This window comes from Scyliorhinus torazame, chromosome 1, assembly GCF_047496885.1.
Source record: "Scyliorhinus torazame isolate Kashiwa2021f chromosome 1, sScyTor2.1, whole genome shotgun sequence".
NCBI classification, from domain to species: Eukaryota; Metazoa; Chordata; class Chondrichthyes; order Carcharhiniformes; family Scyliorhinidae; genus Scyliorhinus; species Scyliorhinus torazame.
Window position 1 is genome coordinate 63,061,377 of NC_092707.1, and position 20,372 is coordinate 63,081,748.

Consider the following 20,372-nt stretch of genomic DNA (forward strand, 5'->3'; position numbering starts at 1 on the left):
TTTTTCTTTATGCAATCTTCTTGGTTGGAAACCCCAAACATTCCTCAGCCATAATTTCAAGTCACCTTCGTCCATCCATCCTTTATTGTGAAAGTGAATGATTACTCCTTTTGGGAATTGCTATTTTGGGATGATTTATCTCCTCAATATTTTTGCAATCTGCAATATCTGGTTTTCTTGCTTGCTGCAGGGTGAGGAATTGGATGGATCTCAAGAAAAGGATTGTAGGTATTTTCGATCCCGTCCTCTTTACCGGTGGGGGGTCCCGACAGAATCAAGTGTCCTTCAGGCTCTTAAGTGGCCACTGTCGGGATTTACCAGTGCTGTCGAAGTTAATGGACTTTTGGCTGGGTTGGCACGTCTGCCACAACGGGACTGGAAAGTTCAAGCCTGACAGGCCAATCTGGTGATTATCATTGGCAGCAACTTTGATTGCCAACCGTGGTCACATTGCTTGGCTTTCCTCTCTTTGTGTATTCATTCATCGGAATTTGCCTAAACTGTGTGGAGAGCATCCTCCAGTCTCTCACATTCTCTTCCGGTACCTTGAATTCTCTAGCTGCTGTATAATTACTTGTCTGCTCTGCAATCCCGACAACTTTAAGTTTAAACTGGTCTGTGTGTCCACTGTACCTTCATGCTACACTGTATGTTATATGTATGTTATATGTTCTATGTTCTATCCCACCACATTTCCATATTAGAGGGTAGGATTGGATGGAATGCAGCATGGTTGTGGCTAAGGTTATTCACAATAATACCACTGGCCCAAGCGTAACAGTTTGGCTCTTGCCTTAAAAAGCATGTTGTCCTTTGAAGTAGTACGGCAGTTCATGACTCACCCAGTAACCATTGTACTGGATTTAGTGCAGCTCATTGTGGTGTAAAACATGGCGGCCAGGCCCAGTCAATCATGTGAGAGGCCCTTTGGGTGGTGGGAAAACCTTCCCTGATTAAGTAGGAGGGTGGATGGAGTTCATGTGGAATTCCCAGATGGCGACAGGGACATGCCAATTGAGCTCATTAATATGCCAAATGCCACATCATTCTTAAGCCCAGTGCAATACAATGGTGGCTCAGGGGTCAAATGGGAGTCGCAGAGCTCTCCTGTGCCCTCTGAAGGCTGCTTAGCAAACCCTATTGGGTTTGGGGGAATGGTTGCAATCAACCTGGGGTGAAAGCCACTCCATTGTCCTTGCCTCTCACCCCATCCCATGACACCCATCTTGAGGCCCCCGTCTCACCCTCACTCATCTTTGGCCTGGGCCTTTGGGGAGTGCACTGTGTCATGTGAGAGTACCTTTAAGAAATGGGTGTTTATAAATGGGTGCGTATATAAATATCTGTAGTGAGAGTACCTTTAAGAAATGGGTGTTTAACACTGCAGTGATGCCAGACAGTGGGTGAAGCTGGACTGTCTGTCAGCTTTTTACTTTTGTTTTAGGCTGTTTGCTGCAGGGTGTGTTTTAGTTTCGTTTTCAGTGTTCGAGCTGAAGCCAGACAGAGCAGGTGTACTGTTGATCTCTCTGCCATGAAAAGACTAACACTTGATCATTTGGTGAATTCAGAATTATAAATGTTCTTAGTAGTGAATGTAAACCTAATGTGCTTCTGTTAAAAGTTGTTTCTTTTGTCTTCTGGATGTTGTTTAGGAAGTTATTGTGGATTACTTAGTGTCGTATTCTTTGGGGGTTGTATTTGAATTGATGGTTGCTAAGATGTTCACTGTATGTTTTAAAAAGGTTAACTTGAGTTCATAGAATAAACATTGTTTTGTTTTTAAAAATACTTTTCTATTTCTGCTCTACCACACCTGTAGAGTGGGCCGTGTGCTCCCCATACCACAATCTATGAAAAGTTGTGGGTCAGGTGAACTCCATGATACACTTTGGAGTTCTCTAAACTCTGGCCCAGAACAACTGCCATCACTCCTGCTGGTGGCGATAATGAACTGCCGGCCTCAGATTGTTCCATGCTGGGTGGGCGGGATCTCTGCTCCTGGGAACCTCAATCGCGGGGAGGCCTGACAGTGCCCACTTAAGAGCCTGAAGGACACTTGATTCTGTCGGGACCCCCCCATGTAACCTATGGGGCTTCCCTGCCGCTCTCCCACCTCATCGGCCTGGTAAAATCCAGAACATTGTTTCTAGTTACCAGGGTGTAAAGATGCACTTTCCCAGACTTAAAAAGATATTTATTAATAAGTATTGTACAGCAACTGCCTGTCTGCAGCTAGCTCCCCAAAATGTCTCTGCCTAGGAGCCTCTCTTATCATGGGGTGATTCACCACACTGTATCACAGATTGGTCATCCAGGCCAGGTGACTCTTACTCGGCTGTGTTCCCCTTAAAAGGACAATCAACACACAGGGGCAAACTCTTCGCCTTAACAAAGCTCAGAATTCCAACACACCTCAGAGTAGCAGTTGGAAACTACCAGCAATGGACGGATGACTGAGTTATGTGCATTGCAATGTGATCAGTCAATCACAACATCAATGTGCTTTTAAAGCAGCAAAATACCACGAGGTGCTTCACAGAAGCATTATCAAACAAAAAGTGACACCAAATCACAAGGACATGTGGCCAAATGTTTGATCAAAGTGTTTGCATCTTCAGGGAGGAGTGAGAGGGAGAGAGATGAAGTGTATTAGAAAACCAATTCCAGAACTTAGGGCCTAGGCAGCTGAAAGCACGGCCACCAAAGGTAGAGAAATGGAAGTAGTGGATGTGCAATAGGCCAGAATTGGAGGGACGAGGTTACTAGATTGATTCCGGAGTTGAGGAGATTAGTTTATGAGGAGAGACTTAGTAGACTGGGACTATATTCATTGGAATTTAGAAGAATGAGAGGGGATCTTATAGAAACATGTAAAATTATGAAGGGAATAGATAGGCTAGAAGCAGGGAGGTTGTTTCCACTGACAGGTGAAACTAGAACTAGAGAGCTTAGCTTCAAAATAAGGGTGAGCAAATTTAGGACTGAGTTGAGGAGGAACCTCTTCAGCCAAAGGTTTGTGAATCTGTGATATTCCCTGTCAGTCAAGCAGTTGAGGCTGTCGTGTTATTCACCCTGGGGTAACATGGACAGCAACAGGATGCAGATGAACTGTAAAGCATACACCAAATATAGGCGTTGGTTCAATACGATTTATTGAACTTCTGTAACAATGCACACAGCTGGCTGTGGGTTGACACTCTACTACTCTAAGTGTACTAACTCTAACTTACTAGACCAGGCTAGCTCTGATCCACGTGCAGAAGGTGCTGACTGATATATACACCCTGACTGCCACTACAGTTGTCACCAGTGGAAAGAGGCAGAGTGCTGATGCCTCGTGTGTTTTATAGTTGGAAGCCCCCCTCTGGTGTTCTGTCTGGTGATTGGTTGTGTTCTGTCCTGTATGTTGATTGGCCTACCTGGTTGTCTGTCACTGCCTGTTTTTACCTCATGATGTGCATGGGTGCATATTATGACAGAGGCTGCCTCGTTAAATGTTTTTAAGGTAAAGGTAGACAGATTTTTGAACAGTAAAGGAATAAAAGGTTACAGTGAGCGGGCGGGTAAGTGGAGCTGAGTCCACAAAAAGATCAGCCATGATCTTACTAAATGGCGGAGCAGGCTTGAGGGGCCAGATGACCTACTGCGGCTCCTATTTCTTATGTTCTTATGAACACATCACTCTTGAAGGCTTTAAGGATGAGAGGCAGTTGTAGAGATAGAGAGGGGCGAGGACATGGAGGGATTTGAAAACAAATAACATATAATGGTGTTCACCATCCACCAACATCTGAAACATTGCTCCCCTCCTAGTGTGCTGAGTCCTTGCATCACATCATGGAGCAGCTGGACTTCCCACACAAAGCACCGTCTCAGACCCTACCCATACTAATCAAATCCTTGGATGTCACAAAATAAGCTTTACTCTCATCGAGGATCATTGTGGCTCTCAATTCAACTCGCGAAAACTGAGCAATCTGTTGACTGAAAAGCCCCACTGAGTGACAGACCCCCCTCCTCAGTAAAGTAATATCTTTGGGCCTCCACTTGCGGTCCTAAGAGTAACAATTTAATTGTCAAAATCAAGCTTTGACAAAGGGTCATCCAGGCTCGAAACGTTCGCTTGGTTCTCTCTCCACAAATGCTGTCAGACCTGGGTTGTCTAGCGTTTTCTGTTTTTATTCCAGATTCCACCATCCACAGTAATTTTCTTTTATCTTAGAATTTAATTGTCGATGTTTGCATTCTCATTTTGGACTGCTTATCCACCCAGCTCAACCTAAATAATCCCATTGGCCTTGACTTCCAATGTGCAAAGCAACAGGTCAACTACATAATTTTTAATCTCACTCATGTGGGATATTAATGTCAAATAGGAAATAGGTCGGTCTTTGCTTCAAACTTCTTGAAAAGTGACCTTTCTAATTACTCACTTGGATATATGTTTCTGGTTTTTATGGGAGGATGATTCAAAGAGAGGGGACGACTAAAGGATGACTGCCAAGGATTTGTAATTTGTGGCGCATCGGAGTCTGCCTCTCACCATTAGTAGTGGTTGTGAACTTAATTCAAACTCTTTTTATAAGTTGGAATCCGTCTTGAGAGGACATATAAAGAAAGAAAAAAATAGTTAGAGGCCGGGATTCTCCGTTGCGGGTCAGCCCGTTGCCGCTGCCAGTGAGGACGGAGAATTTGGCGCTCAGTCAAGTCTCCCATTCATTGCAGCGGGACCAGAGAATCACTTATATAGCACCTTTCATAACTTCAGGACCTTCCAGTGCACTTTACAGCCAACTAGGTATATTCACTTTTAAAATGTGAATAGCTCACGACGCTGAGGTCCCAGGTTCGATCTCGGCTCTGGGTCACTGCCCGTGTTTGCACATTCTCCCCGTTTTTGCGTGGGTTTCACCCCCACAACCCAGGGTAGGTGGATTGGCAATGCTAAATTGCCCCTTAATTGGAAAAAATTAATTGGATACTTTAAATTTAAAAAAAATAACAAAAACAATGTGAATAGTTAAACACAGAAATAAACAGTGGCTCATGTAGACTGATCTTTCAGATTTGCTGGTAAGAGAGGTGGTTTAATCCACGCTGGCGGGACAGGCATTCCAGCAGCGGGACTTCGGCCCATCCGGGTCGGAGAATCGCCGGGGGGGGGGGCCGCCAACCGGCGCGGCGCGATTGCCGCCCCCGCCGAATCTCCGGTGCTGGAGAATTCGGCAACCGGCGGGGGGGGGGGGGGGGATTCACGCCTGCCCCTGGCGATTCTCCGACCCTGCGGGGGGTCGGAGAATCCCGCCCATTGTCCTGGACATTGTTACAAACAAAAACCTGGATTTGATCCATACAGACCCAGAAACCGGCCTGAGCACAGGCCTACACACAGACCCGGACTCGGACCTACACACAGACCCGGACTTGGACCTACACACAGACCCAGACACTGACCCACACAGCAATTCAGGTCCTCAGCCACACACACTCCTGAACATGTGTACAAATGCAACCTGTGGGTTAAACTCTACGTTGGTCAAAGAGCTGAATCGTGATCCCACAAACCCAGATACCCACAGGCACGTCCTTGAAACATTTAGTAAGAAAGTATAGCTTGCCTTCATGCTCTCGTTAGAGCTTCACCTGATCATGACCAATAATGAAAAGTAAGGGTCATTTTCTCGGCATCCTTATTGATTACAAGCAGAACCTGTCTATTTAGTTAATTCAAAAGAATGAGAAGATGGATGAGTCCTTGACCAAACATTAAATTGTTTTTCAACGACCTGCAATAGAATTTTGCGCAGGCTTAAAGTCTGTTTGTTCATTTTCCGGTGGACACGAATCAAACACTAATGAAGTGATGTTCAGAACACCTGTGCTTGCTGAGCAAGCCCTGATGAGCGCCCCCTTCCCAACAAATATACCCCAACTCCCCCCCTCCCCCAGTCCTACCCCATCTCTGCCCACAAATACACTCCTGTTGTTACATTCCTCATTACATGGTCATTTTGACAGTTGCAGTGTTCAAGTATAGTGTGGTTGCTCAAGGTCTCACTGCATTAACCGGCAGAACATTTCTAATCATTTCAGATGAGTATTTTGCCAGCCCTGACCTCTTCCAGCGCAACAAGTTGAAAAGTATAATCATTTATGAATCATTTTCACTGAAAAAGATCTGCATGATAAAATGTAATTCAGAAGACAGGGGCAATATTTGGACCAAAACGCTCTTTAAATGTAATTAACTAATGGCTACTGCTCTCCACAAACCCACAAATACTGTAGTTCACAAAAGTGCTGCCATTGCCTAATGGCAAGCACTCTTTCCCAGGGTGGCGGTGTCAGTCACCAGGGGGCATAGGTTTAAGGTCCGTGGGGCAACGCTTAGAGGAGATGTGCGAGGCAAGTTTTTTTTACACAGAGGGTGATGAGTGCCTGAAACGCGCTGCCAGGGGAGGTTGTGGAAGCAGATACACTGACGGCATTCAAGCGGCATCTCACCAACACATGGATAGGATGGGCTTAGAGCGATACAGCACTAGGAAGTGCTGTGGGTTTTGGCCAAGGTTGGTATTATGACCAACTTGGAGAGCCAAAGGACCTGTTCCTGTGCTATCTTGTTCTTTGTTCTGGTGTAGTTTCTCTGGCGAATAGATTTGTTTTGCCACAAGTAAATCAGGGGGAATAAATTAACCAGCCCTGCATGCTCAGTTTTCCCTTTCAGAATTGAGCTCATGGAGAGTTACCCAGCTTCTCATTAAAAGGCACCTTCATCGTTGAGGTTGTGTGGAGGGAGGTGACAGAAAGGTTCAATTGATAGATGATATTCAGAGAATCTGGAAGCTAGATTTAGATCTTCAGATCCCGCCAACGGCGCTCCGCAGCCGGGGATTTCCCAGCAGCATGAGGTGGATTCAATGGGAAATTTTGACAGTGGCTGGACCAGAAGATCCCTCCATAGGCCAATGGCAGACCGCGTCCCGGGGCTGAGAAACACGCGCAGAAAGGCCAGAGAATCTCGCCCAATGTCATCTTTCCCTACACAACACTGATGGCAAGGTCAGCATGCCACAATGAGTTTTCTTTTAATTTGTCACACCTTGACTAAGGCCAACACGACAGCTCTTTTTTAACCTCACAAGCCAGTGCAGAGTAAACTCATGAATCCCATGTTCCTTGCACATTGCCAGGCTCAGCAGGAGCAAGGTTTGGGGAAATTAGGGGCGGGATTTTCCGGCCTCCCAGTCGCCCGTTTCACAGCGGCGGGAGTGGCTTACACTACATGCACTCGTGCTCCAAATTTCCAATATTTTCTATTTTGAAACACAAGATGATACATAATGAGGGATACCTGAATTTAAACCCAGGGAACGGAGGACAAGGTAAGTTAGAGGGATCCGAGGATGCGCAAGGTAGGGCAAGGTCTTTCTCAGACTGCCCCTGTGACAGGTAAATTCCCAGCTTGGCCCACCTGCCTCGGGAGAAAGTGCTCACCAATCTTCATTGCTGGGGGCTGTGTGCAGGTTGGAGTTGGGCCAGCCAAACCGGGAAGAAGTATGGAGGCTGCCACCGGGGTTGCCAGGTGCCGAGGTGGGCTGCTTCAAACGCCTGCCTCAGTGCTGTGGGACTTGGTCCCAGTGGGGAAAAAATCAAAGATCCTCCAGCCCTCAACCTTCACATCCCTTCACCTTCCAAGAATTTCCCATGTCCCATCTATGTCACCTCACCTCCCATGAACCCCATGTCCCCTCATGACCCCTATAGTAGGTTCTGTCCTTCCACCTATCCCTATGCCCACTCATAGCTCCATGTCAAGCTTTGCCCTTCCATGAAAGCTTTTAAAAAATATAATCCATTGATAGATTTCTCCGATGAACATAAAGTCTGGATGGCAAGCTAATAAAAGTGTGACTTATGCCTTTTGAAGTTTCAAAAACCACAAAGTACAAATCCTTGGAACCACTTATGTCAACAAACATTGTGAAATTGACCACAGAGATCAGTGCATTTGGACTGTTATCAAACATGTTTCCTTTGGGGAACTGGGGAATTTCCTCCCCAATGGTGCTGACCAGGTTGGTAGTGCCGGAGCAAGCTTCTGAAAGGAAGCAACCCGCACCCTTCAAAGTCGCTTTAAAAATTGCACAGCCCAGGAATGCGGTCAAGATTCCTGGACTTGGGATCCACCCGCCCTTTTTAAAGGGCTGCTGAGTCAATCCGACTTGGTGATAATCCAGGCCTTAAACTCACCAAACTGCTTCACATTGTTAGTAAGTTTGTAATATCACAATCATCTATCATATCACTACGAATCATGCAAACCACTGGGGAGCCAGAATAGATTCCAGATGCCTTATTGGACACTTCTCAACACCTCTGTGCTCTACTACCAAGTCAGTTTTCAATCTCGTTATTTTATTGTTAATCCCATGAATCATACTTAATCAAGAGCCTTACATGGAATAGGAACAATTCTTTCAGCAAATCACTTTATTCGAGCTGTGTTGGTTGTATGGGCACAAGATGTGCATCAAGCAAGAAAAGGCCTTTTCCTTTTGATCACTTTCATTTTCGAGCATGTCTCAAATAGCTGGGGTTGGTGGAAAGAAAATAATTTTCCAGAGAAACATTATACAGAGATAATTCACAGTTGCGTACGATGTTGTATATTTAGTCATTCTCGCTGAAACTGAATCCTTTATTCTGATGAAAATGATTTGGTAGAATTTTCTTGACTAGTTTATCAAAAGTTAAACAATGAGACTACCCTTACTGGGACCTGCATATTGGCAGAATCAAGTCCAGTAAACATCACCGCCTCGTCTCAGAGTTGGGAAACAACTATAAATAAAATAGCAGACAGAAGAATGGCCTAACTGGAATATTTTTGCAGCTGAATATCAGAAGGCTTAAACTCAAAAAATCGTCAGCATGTACGGTTGAAGATGCTGTGTTCAAATCACTTGTCAGTCATAATATTCCACAATTTCAAGCAAAGGCAAACAGTTCCAATGTAAAATCTCTTACCATAGCAAGAGGTACAATCTTTGTTATGTCCCTCTGACTGACATGCAGCTCTGACACAGCCTTGTCCAGGTCTACCTGTGAGGTCTTCCCAGGATATTCCACCTGCCACATGATTCGTCGAGTCACCGACAGACTGCTGAGGTTATCCATTTCAAAGTCCATTTGCAGAATCTCGTAAGAAGCGCCTTCAAATCTGTAAAGAAAATTGAACCGTTACAGCAGTTCAGGATGCAATTTCTGACGCAATTCTTTTACATTAGCAACTAATAACTGACTTCATACCTCAAGGAGTTGACTTCCTTTAGTGTTTCCAGGGACATAAGCAAAAGCCAAGAAACATTCTGCGGGATTCTCCGTCAGCAAGATTCTCCGCTTGGCCGGCAGCTCATCCAGGCCCAACGGCGTGGGATGGCCACAATGGGAAACCCCATTGGCCAGCTGCCGGAAGGGAGGATCCCGCTGCCAACGAGGGCGCGCCGCGCTGGAAAACGGGGCTGGCGGGATGGAGAACCCCACCCAACATGTTCTTTTTTTAAGATTTAGTTTATTCTATTGCATTAAATTAGTGGGGTGGGGGGTTCTCTCACACCCAGGAACGCACAAATACACGTGCCTGTGTCAAAGATACAATTCTTCACACTGGAACAAACCAATTTAATTTATAGCAAAGGAACAATGCTGCTAACTAAATCAAATAAACAACTGGCTTCCCCTGCCCTATTAACCTGATGTAAAAGAACATACAGTATGATTTGACGAAAAGCAAAGGAGTTTTCCCCAGTGTCCTGGTCGATAATTTTCCCCTCAACCAACATCACTAAAATGGATTATCCAGTCATGAAAACCTTGCTGTGCACAAATTTCCTGCTGTGTTTCCTACATTACAACAGTGAGACGTGCTTTATTAGCTGCAAAATGCTTTGGGATATCCTGAGGTAGCTCAGGTATCCTCAGGCCGCTATATAAATGCCAATTTTTAAATGCACAACCAGTTCAAACTGAAGGCAAAAACACTTCTGTTCCTTTAACTGATTAAATAAGCAATTCAAACACTGTTCCAGCAATGTAAATGTCTTTTCTATCCAACAGACCCAGTGATATTCTTCAGTGTTCACAAAACTTGTTGAAGCATTATGGGGCAGATTTTCATCTGTCTCTTGGACGCCTACAGAATGCCGAGGGTGCATCTAGTGAGGAGGATTACGCACCGCTTACAAAACCCACTTCCATTAAATGAGAAGAAAATCAGGCAGGTTTATTTACAGATCTGCGATGATCCCTTTAAATTATTTCTCAAATGAAAAATTCTGCCCGATTAATGATCGGCAGGATTTCATTGCTTTGATCAATGCTGTGATTTCTCAGTGAGTCATTTTCATATCCTACATTAAAAAAATCCTGGCTTCAAAAAATTATAACAGACCTCAACTCAGCCACCACTTCCAGTTTGCGGTAATCAAATTATCTGAGATTGGGAGCACAAATTGCCTTTTTTGTGCTGTTGTTTTCTGGTCAACTGCGAGTTGTCTGACTGACCACTGGGGTTTCACCCTATAATATGCGAAGCTGTATAAAAAGTGCAATGGTAAAGCAAATTGGCACACTGGTCCCCTAGTTACAGCCATCTTAGCTGCTTCATCAATGACCTGCTTCATCAGGTGTGGCTGACAGTGAAGATGATACCAATCGACTGCAGCAGGATGTGGCTAAACTCGCAGGGTGGGCAGACAAGTGCAGATGGAATTAAATACAGAGAACTGTGGGGTAATGCATTTTGGCACAAGGACTAGAAAGAACAAATCGAGACTAAATGGTACAGTTCTAAAAAAGTGTGCAGGGACGGAGGAACCTGATGCTGGGGGAGATGTGAGGCAGAAATTTATTACACAGAGACTGGTAATGACCTGGAGATCACTGCTTATGAGGGCACTGGAAGTGAAAATGGTCAATAATTTCAAAAGGAAAATTCATAGGAACTTGGGAAAAGTAAGCTTACAGATGCCTCAGTGAGGAAAATAAAGTTCCAGGGTAATGCCCGGGTCCTCGTCCCCTTGTGCGAGAGGAATGTTGAGCAGGTAACGGTCGTCCTGCAGGAGACCCGCCTACTTTGTAGGATGTCGCAGCGTAGTGATCCGTCCGGTCCGTCCCTCAAGCAGGTCGCCCCAAATTATAATCAAAAGATTTTTTTAAACTTGCAGGACAATGGGGATAGAGCGGGAAAATGGGACTGATTGGATTACTCTAGAGACTGCTGTCCTGGACCCGATGGGCTGATTGGTCTTCTCCTGTGACTCTACTTTATCACCTTTCCTTCAATACAAGGATAGAAGTGATCGCTGATGAATGTACGACTCTGCAGACAATGAAACAGTCTGTGTCCAAATACAGCAAGCCCTTGATAAAGGGCAAGTAACATTCAGGCCAATTAAAGTGCCAGATTATTACCATCTCCTGGAAGAGACAGTCCAACCATCTTCCCATTGCATTAAATGGCATTACCAATGATGTATCCTGCCCTATCAACATCCTGGAATGTCTTAATCAGAAGATTAACTCAACCAGTCACAGAAATATAATGGTTACAAAGCAGATCAGCGGTTGAAAATTTTGGGGTGAGTAACCTACCTCCTGACCTTGCCAAAGGCGGGTGGCACTGCCAGGGCATCCAGATGGCACCACCCTGCCCAGAAGCTGTCCACCCAGGAGCTTCTGATTGCCTGGGAGATCCTACCATGAAGTGCACTTCCGCCTGGTCCATGTTGTGGAGACTAGTGCGAAATGGCGCCCGGCTGGGTTTTCCTCAGCGTGGTCAATAGATCCCGGGGGCTGGTTTGATCTGGCATAGACATAGTTAAGTGATCTTAACTGCACATTTAATCTGTGGGATAGATCCAGATCTCGAGATTTCGCAAGATCTCGTTAGATCGTGCAGGGCGTAATGACCGTCGGGAATCCCGGAAGAGACCTCTCGCGGGATTTACTGGCCGAAACCCATCCGTGTCTGGCGGAGCCCTGCCAGTAAACTGTGCCCGATGCTGTTAATATTCCTTACACCTATGAAAAAGATATAGGGCTGGAGTCTTCCAACCTGCCTGCCACAAGAACACCACGGATGAGACGCCGACAATGGAAAAATCCATTGGCTTCGGGCGGGATTCTCCGGTTGCCGAGCGAATGCAGCAGGAGAATCCCATCTATAATGTACATACTTTAGTTCTCCAGGTAATTATATTATAATATTCAGATAATTCTGTAATATTCAAACAATGTGTGTCGAGACACCATTATGCAGATATCCCAAATTATATCAAGGAGTAATTGTTACTCGATAGTTTCAGCAGTCTCCCACCTCAACTCTAGTGCAAATCCAGTAGAACCCACCTGAAAAAGGCAGTTGTCTAGTTGTGTAAGGCCACCACAGACTGGAGGAGTTTCCAGTCAATAACTTAAGGGTTAGAACTTCTGCCCATTCCAAGCCAATCCAGTGGGAATAGGGATTCGCTATGCTGGCGGCTCCCAATTCCCTAAATCCAATTTAAAATGTCCTGCCACACTTTAACCAATACACGAAGGGAGGTGAGCTGTAATGGCCTGAAGATATCGGTAATGGGATCCAATGAATGACCAAAGTGATAGGAGCAGCCTCAATCTTGCTCTCCCCCCCGCCACACTCTTGCCTCGCCCCAACCCCGCCCTGTCTCAAAATAAAGTGAGGGAACTTTCCACGGTGGATCTAAAATCCGCCTACCACCAGCTCCCCATCCGCCCTAGCAACTGCAAATACGCTGCATTCGAAGCAGATGGGCGGCTCTATCACTTTCTAAGGGTCCCCTTCGGTGTCACAAATGGAGTCTCGGTTTTCCAACGGGAGATGGACCGAATGGTTGACTGGTACGGTTTGGGGGCCACGTTTCCGTACCTCGATAACGTCACCATCTGCGCCCACGACCAGCAGGACCACGACACCAACCTCCGAAAATTCCTCCAAACTGCAAAAATCCTTAACCCAACATATAACAAGGATAAATGCGTGTTCAGCACCGACCATCTAGCCATCCTCGGCTACGTAGTGCATGATGGAGTTATAGGCCCAGATCCCGAATGCATGCGCCCCCTAATGGAGTTCCCCCTCCCCCACTGCTCCAAGGCCCTGAAATGCTGCCTGGGATTTTTTTCGTATTATGCCCAGTGGTCCCCAACTATGCGGACAAAGCCCGCCCACTAATTCAATCCACAGTTTTTCCCCTGTCGGCAGAGGCTCATTAGGCCTTCAGCCGCATCAAAGCGGACATCGCAAAGGCCACGATGCACGCAATCGACGAATCCCTCCCCTTCCAAGTCGAGAGCGACGCATCCGACGTAGCTCTGGCGGCCACCCTCAACCAAGCGGGCAGACCCGTGGCCTTCTTCTCACGCACCCTCCACGCTTCAGAAATCCGCCATCCTTCAGTTGAAAAGGAGGCCCACGCCATAGTAGAAGCTGTGCGGCACTGGAGGCATTACCTGGCCAGCAGGAGATTCACTCTCCTTACTGACCAACGGTCGGTTGCTTTCATGTTCGATAATGCACAGTGGGGCAAGATAAAGAACGATAAGATCTTACGGTGGAGGATCGAGCTCTCCACCTACAACTGTGAGATCTTGTATCGTCACGGGAAGCTAAACGAGCCTCCTGATGCCCTATCCCGCGGCACATGTGCCAACGCACAAGTGAACCGCCTCCAGACCCTCCACGACGACCTCTGCCACCCGGGGGTCACTTGATTCTTCCATTTCATTAAGACCTGCAACCTGCCCTACTCCATCGAGGAGATCAGGACCGCCACCAGGAATTGCCAAATCTGCGCGGAGTGCAAGCCGCACTTCTACAGGCCAGAGAAAGCGCACCTGATAAAGGCTTCCCGTCCCTTTGAACGCCTCAGCATGGATTTCAAAGGCCCCCTCCCCTCCACCGACCGCAACACGTATTTCCTGAACGTGATTGACGAGTACTCCCGGTTCCCATTCGCCATTCCCTGCCCCGACAGGACCGCATCCACCGTCATAAAAGCCCTCCACAGTATCTTCACGCTGTTTGGTTTCCCCGCCTACATACACAGCGATAGGGGGTCCTCCTTCATGAGCGACAAACTGCGTCAATTCCTGCTCAGCAAGGGCATTGCCTCGAGCAGGACGACCAGTTACAACCCCCGGGGAAACGGACAGGTAGAGAGGGAGAACGGAACGGTCTGGAAGACCGTCCTACTGGCCCTACGGTCCAGGAATCTCCCAGTCTCCCGCTGGCAGGGCGTCCTCCCGGATGCTCTCCACTCCATCCGATCACTGCTGTGTACCACGACCAAACAAACCCCTCACGAACGACTCCTTGTCTTCCCTAGGAAGTCCTCTTCCGGGACCTCGCTCCCAACCTGGCTGGCAGCGCCTGGACCCATCCTGCTCCGCAAACACGTGCGGGCGCACAAGTCGGACCCATTGGTCGTGAGGGTCCACCTCCTGCACGCTAACCCTCAATACGCCTACGTGGCGTACCCCGACGGCCGACAGGATACGGTCTCCCTACGAGACCTGGCGCCCTCTGGATCCCCACCCACACCTCCACTACCGACCCCATCCACACTCCCACCGGCGCACCCCACAGCCGCCCCCTTCCCAGGTGGATCGGTCCTTCCACTGGTCCCATCTAGGGGTGATGAAGCTGCTGAAGAATCCGAAGCCGCGCTCCCGGAGCCACAAATGCCCGAGCCGGCGTCTGCATCACCGCCGAAGCTACGATGATCGCAGATGACGACCAGGGCCCCCGATCGACTAATTGCTTAATTCGGACTGTAAATAATTACTGTAATTAGTTGCGACATGTAACGAGGCAAAACACTGTGCTAATGTATACCGGGTACCACTATAACCTCTACTTCTACCACAGTATAACGCAAGACCACCACCCCCGCCGGACTCTTTTTTTTAATAGGTGGTGAATGTGGTAGTCGGTATTACGATACCCTGAATAACGCTGTAAGACCATTAGTGTGGGAGGTACCTGAGACTGCTATTTAATTGGTGAAGCCTGCCTGCTGGTTCCGCCCAGGAAGGCGGAGTGTAAGAGCCTGTGTCTCCCCAGCAGCTGCATTCTGTACCTGCGCTGCTGGGAGAAACATCTAATACAATAAAGCCTTCAATTGTCTCCAATCTCGCTTCAGGAGTTACTGATCGAGCATCAAGATTATGGATAGATGTGGAGGTCTCAGGGCAGTTGTCATGGGTGACTTTAACTTTCCAAATATTGATTGGAACCTCTATACGTCGAACAGTTCGGAATGGGCAGTTTTTGTACAGTGTGTGCAGGACGGTTTCCTGACACAATATGTGGATAGGCCGACAAGAGGGGGGACCACATTGGATTTGGTACTGGGTAATGAACCGGGCCAAGTGTTAGATTTGTTTGTGGGAGAGCACTTTGGAGATAGTGACCACAATTCAGTGTCTTTCACTATTGCAATGGAGAGGGATAGGGCCATACGGCAGGGCAAGATTTATAATTGGGGGAGGGGTAATTATGATGCGATTAGGCAAGATTTAGGGAGCATAAGATGGGAACAGAAACTGTCAGGGAAAGGCACAAATGAAAAGTGGAGCTTGTTCAAGGAACAAATACAGCTTGTCCTTGATAGGTATGTCCCTGTCAGGCAGGGAGGAAATGGCCGTGTGAGGGAACCATGGTTCACAAAAGAGGTTGAATGTCTTGTCAAGAGGAAAAAGGAAGCGTATGTAAGGATGAGAAAACAAGGTTCAGTTGGGTCGCTTGAGGGTTACAAGGCAGCAAGGGATGAGCTAAAAAAAGGGCTTAGGAGAGCTAGGAGGGGGCATGAGAAGTCCTTGGCGGGTCGGATCAAGGAAAACTCCAAGGCTTTTTACTCTTATGTTAGAAATAAAAAAATGACAAGGGTGAGGTTAGGGCCGGTCAAGGACAGTAGTGGGAACTTGTGTATGGAGTCAGAAGAAATAGGAGAGGTGTTGAATGAATACTTTTCTTCAGTGTTCACCAATGAGAGGGGCCATGTTTTTGAGGATGAGAGTGTGATACAGGCGGGTAGGCTCGAGGGGGTAGATGTTCTGAGGAAGGATGTATTAGCAATTTTGAAAAACCTGAGGGTCAACAAGTCCCCTGGGCCAGGTGGGATATATTCAAGGATTCTTTGGGAGGCAAGGGATGAGATTGCAGAGCCTTTGGCTTTGATCTTTGAGTCCTCACTGTCCACGGGAATAGTGCCAGAGGACTGGAGAGTGGCGAATGTTGTTCCTCTGTTCAAGAAAGGGAATAGGAATGACCCTGGTAATTATAGGCCAGTTAGTCTAGCTTCGGTGGTCGGTAAGTTAATGGAAAAGGTCCTGATAGATAGGATTTATGACCACTTGGAAAGATGCAGCTTAATCCGGGATAGTCAACACGGATTCGTGAAGGGTAAATCTTGCCTCACAAATTTGATTGAATTCTTTGAGGAGGTAACTAAGTGTGTAGATGAAGGTAGAGCAATTGATGTTGTATACATGGATTTTAGTAAGGCGTTTGATAAGGTTCCCCATGGTCGGCTTATGAAGAAAGTAAGGAGGTGTGGGATAGAGGGAAATTTGGCCAATTGGATAAGTAACTGGCTATCACATAGAAGGCAGAGTCTTGGTGGATGGAAAATGTTCAGACTGGTGACCAGTTACCAGCGGTGTACCACAGGGATCAGTGCTGGGTCCTCTGCTATTTGTGATTTTTATCAATGACTTGGAGGAGGGGGGGCTGAAGGGTGGGTCAGTAAATTTGCTGATGACACCAAGATTGGTGGAGTAGTGGATGAGGTGGAGGGCTGTTGTAGGCTGCAAAGAGACATTGTTAGGATGCAGAGCTGGGTCGAAAAATGGCAGATGGAGTTTAACGCTGATAAGTGCGAGGTGATTCATTTTGGTAGAAACAATTTGAATGCGGATTACAGGGTCAACGGCAGGGTTCTGAGGAATGTGGAGGAACAGAGAGATCTTGGGGTTCATGTCTACAGATCTCTGAAGGTTGCCACTCAAGTGGATAGAGCCGTGAAGAAGGCTTATTGTGTGTTCGCATTTATTAACAGGGGGCTTGAGTTTAAGAGCCACGGGGTTATGCTGCAACTGTACATGACCCTGGTGAGACCACATTAGGAGTATTGTGTGCAGTTCTGGTCACCTCACTATAGGAAAGATGTGGAAGCATTGGAAATGGTGCAAAGGAGATTTACCAGGATGCTGCCTGGTTTGCAGGATAGGTCTTATCAGGAAAGGTTGAGGGAGCTAGGGCTTTTCTCTTTGAAGCAGAGGAGGATGAGAGGCGGCTTAATAGAGGTTTATAAGATGATGAGGGGGATAGATAGAGTGGACGTTCAGAGACTATTTCCTCGGGTGGATGTAGCTGTTACAAGGGGGCATAACTATAAGGTTCAGGGTGGGAGATATAGGAGGGATGTCCGAGGTAGGTTCTTTACTCAGAGAGTGGTTCGGGTGTGGAATGGATTGCCTGCTGTGATAGTGGAGTCGGACACTTTAGGAACTTTCAAGCGGTTATTGGATAGGCACATGGAGCACACCAGAATGACAGGGAGTGGGATAGCTTGATCTTGGTTTCGGACAATGCTCGGCACAACATCGAGGGCCGAAGGGCCTGTTCTGTGCTGTACTGTTCTATGTTCTATGTTCTATTCTCCATGCGAAGCTCTTGGTTATGTTATTTTTAGGGTTAATAGTCCAAATTGTCTTAAGAAGATAGCAGAGCGACATGCATTTAATAGCTTGATAAAGCTTTCAATACACTATAATCTTCAAATCAAATATGACAAGCAATCAAATACACTGCTGTGACTAACTGTCTCTCCACATGTTCAGGTTGGTATCAGTCTTTTGAACCCCTGCCACTGTCTTTCTTATTCGTTTAATTATTTAGGTTTTTTCCAAAAATCAAACTGCAATGGAGACCAAATCCAGAATGACTCAAGAACCATAGTAAAGAAAAGCATGATTATGCCCTCCTGTATGGACATCACAGGCTGCTGTTAGAACCATTCATGAGAACCTCTGTTGCACCTATCTCAACTGTCATTCCCACTCTTCACAGAATAACTGCATTGAAAAGAACAACTATTATAAGGTACTGCAGACTCAGAGAATGGGCTGACATAGAACATAGAACATAGAACGATACAGCGCAGTACAGGCCCTTCGGCCCACGATGTTGCACCGAAACAAAAGCCATCTAACCTACACTATGCCATTATCATCCATATGTTTATCCAATAAACTTTTAAATGCCCTCAATGTTGGCGAGTTCACTACTGTAGCAGGTAGGGCATTCCACGGCCTCACTACTCTTTGCGTAAAGAACCTACCTCTGACCTCTGTCCTATATCTATTACCCCTCAGTTTAAAGTTATGTCCCCTCGTGCCAGCCATTTCCATCCGCGGGAGAAGGCTCTCACTGTCCACCCTATCTAACCCCCTGATCATTTTGTATGCCTCTATTAAGTCTCCTCTTAACCTTCTTCTCTCCAACGAAAACAACCTCAAGTCCATCAGCCTTTCCTCATAAGATTTTCCCTCCATACCAGGCAACATCCTGGTAAATCTCCTCTGCACCCGCTCCAAAGCCTCCACGTCCTTCCTATAATGCGGTGACCAGAACTGTACGCAATACTCCAAATGCGGCCGTACCAGAGTTCTGTACAGCTGCAATATGACCTCCTGACTCCGGAACTCAATCCCTCTACCAATAAAGGCCAATACTCCATCGGCCTTCTTCACAACCCTATCAACCTGGGTGGCAACTTTCAGGGATCTATGTACATGGACACCTAGATCCCTCTGCTCATCCACACTTCCAAGAACTTTACCATTAGCCAAATATTCCGCATTCCTGTTATTCCTTCCAAAGTGAATCACCTCACACTTCTCTACATTAAACTCCATTTGCCACCTCTCAGCCCAGCTCTGCAGCTTATCTATATCCCTCTGTAACCTGCTACATCCTTCCACACTATCGACAACACCACCGACTTTAGTATCATCTGCAAATTTACTCACCCACCCTTCTGCGCCTTCCTCTAGGTCATTGATAAAAATGACAAACAGCAACGGCCCCAGAACAGATCCTTGTGGTGCTCCACTTGTAACTGAACTCCATTCTGATCATTTCCCATCAACCACCACCCTCTGTCTTCTTTCAGCTAGCCAATTTCTGATCCACATCACATAGTTCAAGGATCAAAAAGGAGGAGGCATTAGACAGAATGTGCATGATTGTACCTCACTACCTAGTGTTCTATTTCACCCCAAAATCAGTTTCCAAGAAAAGACCGTGTAATTCCCCTTCAAAAACATTGTCAAACTTCGTCCCTGCCTCAGATCATCTGAAACCCTCATCCATGGCTTTGTTGTCTCAAAACTTGACTATTTCAATCTGCACTTGATTGCGGCTCCATCTTCCACTCTCTGTTAAATTTGAGATGGTCCAAATTTCTCCTGCCCATATCCTTGCTTGCAGCAAGCCCTTTTCACCACTTTGCTCACTGATCTTCATTGGCTCCTGGACGAATAACACCTCAACTTTAAAACTCTCACCCTTGTTTTGAAGGATAACCTCATCCGTGCCTATCACTTTGGCCACCTCCAGCCATACAAACCTTTGAGATCTCTGTGCTCCCCCAATACTGGCCTCTTTTGCACCTATTTCAAGTGTTAATAATAATCTTTTTATTGTCACAAGTAGGCTTACATTGCAATGAAGTTACTGCGAAAAGCCCCTAGTCGCCACATTCCGGCGTCTGTTCGGGTACACAGAGGAAGAATTCAGAATGTCCAATTCACCTAACAGCACATCTTTCGGGACTAGTGGGAGGAAACCAGAGCACTCGGAGGAAACCCACGCAGACATGGGGAGAACGTGCAGACTCCACACAGACAGTGACCCAGCCGGGAATCGAACCTGGGACCCTGGCACGTCTACTGGGGTGGACATAATTTCAGCTAAGCCCTAAATTCTGGATTTCCCTTCCGAATCATTTCTGCTCCTGTCTCCTCCTTGAAACCTATCTCATTGACCATGCCTTTGGTCATCATTCCAAAAACCTCCTTATGTGTTTTATCATCTAATTTTTTGACGAAGTCCCTGAGTGTGTGGATGAGCAAAACCTTTGACAAGGTCCCACATGGGAGGCTGCTTTAGAACGTTGAAGCACATGGAATTCAAGGAAACTTGTTGAATGTAATGCGACATGAATCCAAGGTCTCGGTTGAGGCCGTACTCATGTGTGCGGAACTTGGTCCCTTCCAGTCTGAGA

At 46.6% G+C, this 20,372-nt stretch overlaps 1 protein-coding gene and 1 non-coding gene across 2 annotated transcripts in view; one reads left to right on the forward strand and one right to left on the reverse strand.

The window, feature by feature from the left end:
• LOC140408502 (transmembrane protein 132C-like) overlaps positions 1 to 20,372 on the reverse strand; it is a 1,621,914-nt gene that overhangs the window by 527,430 nt on the left and 1,074,112 nt on the right. The window contains exon 4 of the mRNA XM_072495783.1: positions 9,031 to 9,223. Coding sequence (XP_072351884.1) covers positions 9,031 to 9,223 — 193 coding nt within the window. The remainder of the gene's footprint in view (positions 1 to 9,030; positions 9,224 to 20,372) is intronic.
• On the forward strand, positions 11,029 to 11,169 carry LOC140430301 (U12 minor spliceosomal RNA). The gene has a single exon (XR_011949373.1). It is a non-coding gene; the product is annotated as a U12 minor spliceosomal RNA (small nuclear RNA).